This window comes from Cyprinodon variegatus, unplaced genomic scaffold, assembly GCF_000732505.1.
Source record: "Cyprinodon variegatus isolate N-32 unplaced genomic scaffold, C_variegatus-1.0 Scaffold5, whole genome shotgun sequence".
Classification (NCBI taxonomy): domain Eukaryota; kingdom Metazoa; phylum Chordata; class Actinopteri; order Cyprinodontiformes; family Cyprinodontidae; genus Cyprinodon; species Cyprinodon variegatus.
This window is the reverse complement of record NW_015150458.1, coordinates 52,431-55,327: the sequence shown is the minus strand read 5'-3', so window position 1 is coordinate 55,327 and position 2,897 is coordinate 52,431. Positions and strand designations below refer to the sequence as shown.

Here is a 2,897-nt window from a genome sequence, read left to right as displayed (position 1 = left end):
TACTTCGTTACTTCCCATCTCTGCCGATTATATCGTGCATCCCTAATGTTTTCCTCTCTTGGTTCACGTAATCTAGAAGGATTGTAATATCAGCTGTATTAATTCACACCAACCTTTGAATTGGTGCCATGTGGGTGCGTGTGTTTGTGTTTGGTTATTAGACTCGCAGCCAGGTTGTCTGAAAAATGTAATAGAGAAAGAATACCTAATTCTGAAAGTATATATGCTCATAAATCACAACCATAAATCAGCAAAACTACTTATAATAACTATCTGAAAATATAAAGGTCTCCTATCGGTTGTAAAACATCTTCAGGTGTAAATATGTAAATATAGGAACAACAGTTGACTCTTCCAAAACATCTGGCTGCCCACCTGTATCCCATACTCTATTATAAAGCTAAGGAATCATTTTCTTACCCCTCATAATCTTTTTAACATGCCATATGTTATCCGATCTCTCCCTGGTATTGACTCTTTATTTCTTTATTCAATTCAACCATAGAAAAAGACACATTTATTAAATCGTCCCTACCATCTTCACTGCTTTGGACATTATATGCTCTATTCTGTATTGTAATACCTCTCTGGCTAACTTAGCTTTACTGTGCACTTTAGGGTTCTGACTAAGAGCTCTGCTTTATCTACATTCTCAGTTATTAATACTTCTCCATCTCTTAATACTGGGTATCCAACATCTCTCCTATTCCAACTATTTTTTTTATTTGTACTCCATACTTTACATAATGGTGTAGTTTGTCCAATTGACTCACAATATCTATTCCAATATACTTTCTTTGCTTGTTTAATGATTCTTCAAACAACACCCTGAAGTTGTTTATAAGCAATTAGATTCAAAAAATTCATAGTCCTCATTTAACACTCTAAATGCCTTATTCCTACTTCTTAGTCCACCATGGAACAATATTTCTCCTTATAGTACCCTTACTCCTTGGATTGTTACCTGAGCAGCAGCTAGGATTGCTTTACTTATATCTGCATTTAGCTTGTTAACCCCATAAACTAATTTAACTTATTATAACTTTTCATCTGCAATGACAGAAAACAGCCCAGTCTGTCTGCTTTAATTCCCATACACCCACATTTCATTCCTGCAAATCTTTACAGCTATGAATCTCTTCCAAAACTGGAAAATGATCACCGCCAACAGTGCTGTCTGAACCACTTCCAATTGATTATTCCTGCTTAATTCTGTGATTCTAATGTCAGATCAAACACTGACTTTGTTCCTTCTGCTGCATTAACCCTTGTCCCTAACTCATCATTTCAACACACTAATTTGTTATCATCCAAAACCTCCTCTGTCACTTCTCCATTAATATCACTATCCATCCCCATAAAGTACTATGTGCATTAAAGTCACCACAGCAAATTACATTATCCCACCTTTCTACCATAGTGACATAGCAATACAATGATCCAAGTGTCATAGGCTTTATTGTAATCAGTCCAGGCAGTGCTTAGGTTAGTGTTTCGGGTTCGGCAGTCTTAAGCAACTGGTCCATCTACCAGGAGTTGGTGTTTGGCAGCTCTGGTGTTTTTGCCAATTCCCTTCTGAGCTGTGCTCATGTATTGATCCATGTGCCCGCTTATCTTAGCTGCTATGATCCAGGACCTGAGCTTCCATGTTGTGGAGAGGCAGGTTATGGGGCGATAGTTGGACGGTACTGTACCCTTTGAGGAGTCCTTCAGGATCAGGATTGTGCACCCTTCGTTTAGCTATTTAGGGTTGTTCCCATCTCTCAGCAGCTGGTTCATTTGTGCTGCCAATCGTTTGTGGAGAGCCGTGAGTTTCTTAAGCCAGTAGGTGTCTATCATGTTGGGGCCTGGTGCTCTCCAGTTTTTCATGCCTGAGACTCTTTCTTGGATGTCTGCCACTGTGATGGTGACTGGATCCTGTTCAGGGAGGTTGCTGTGGTCCTCTCAGAGCTACCAGCCACTGTGCCTCCCTGTTTTGTGCTGCCTCTTTCCTCCATATGTCTTTCCAGTACCGTTCCGTGTTCGGTGGGGTTGTTCTACTATTGTCCCCCTGCCACTAAGCGTACACTTTCCCTGGTTGAGTTGTGAACAGACGTTTACCCGTCTGGCTTCATTGTCTCTTGTTTATCTCTTTAGGCGGCTGGTTGAGGCTTGGAGTCTTTGTTTGGCTGTTTCCAGTGCCTCAGGTATGGGCATCTGGCTATACTTGCTCTCAGACATCCTTAGCATTTAGCCTCGGTGGTTAGGGTTACATATATATATATATATATATATATATATATATATATATATATATATATATATATATATATATATGTATACACACGACGTTTCAAAGGTTTGGGGTCACCGAAACAATTTTGTGTTTTCCTGAAAAGTCGCACTTATTCACCACCATACGTTGCGAAATGAATAGAAAATAGAGTCAAGACATTGTCAAGGTTAGAAATAATGATTTGCATTTGAAATAAGATTTTTTTTTACATCAAACTTTGCTTTCGTCAAAGAATCCTCCATTTGCAGCAATTACAGCGTTGCAGACCTTTGGCATTCTTGCTGTTAATTTGTTGAGGTAATCTGGAGAAATTCCCCCCCCCCACGCTTCCAGAAGCAGGTTGCATGGGCTTCTTGCGTCCCATACGGTCAAGCTGCTCCCACAGCAGCTCAATGGGGTTCAGATCTGGTGACTGCGCTGGCCACTCCATTACCCATAGAATACCAGCTGCCTGCTTCTGCTCTAAATAGTTCTGCACAATTTGGAGGTGTGTGTAGGGTCATTGTCCTGCTGTAGGATGAAATTGGCTCCAATCCAGCGCTGTCCACTGGGTACGGCATGGCGTTGCTAAATGGAGTGATAGCCTTCCTTATTCAGAATCCCTTTTACCCTGTACAAATCT

At 40.6% G+C, this 2,897-nt stretch overlaps 1 protein-coding gene across 1 annotated transcript in view; it reads right to left on the bottom strand.

Moving 5' to 3' along the window:
• Positions 1 to 2,897, bottom strand: part of LOC107084265 (copine-8-like) — an 86,128-nt gene that overhangs the window by 31,111 nt on the left and 52,120 nt on the right. Inside the window, exon 7 of the mRNA XM_015374022.1 lies at positions 12 to 72. Within this exon, the coding sequence (XP_015229508.1) occupies positions 12 to 72 (61 nt within the window). The remainder of the gene's footprint in view (positions 1 to 11; positions 73 to 2,897) is intronic.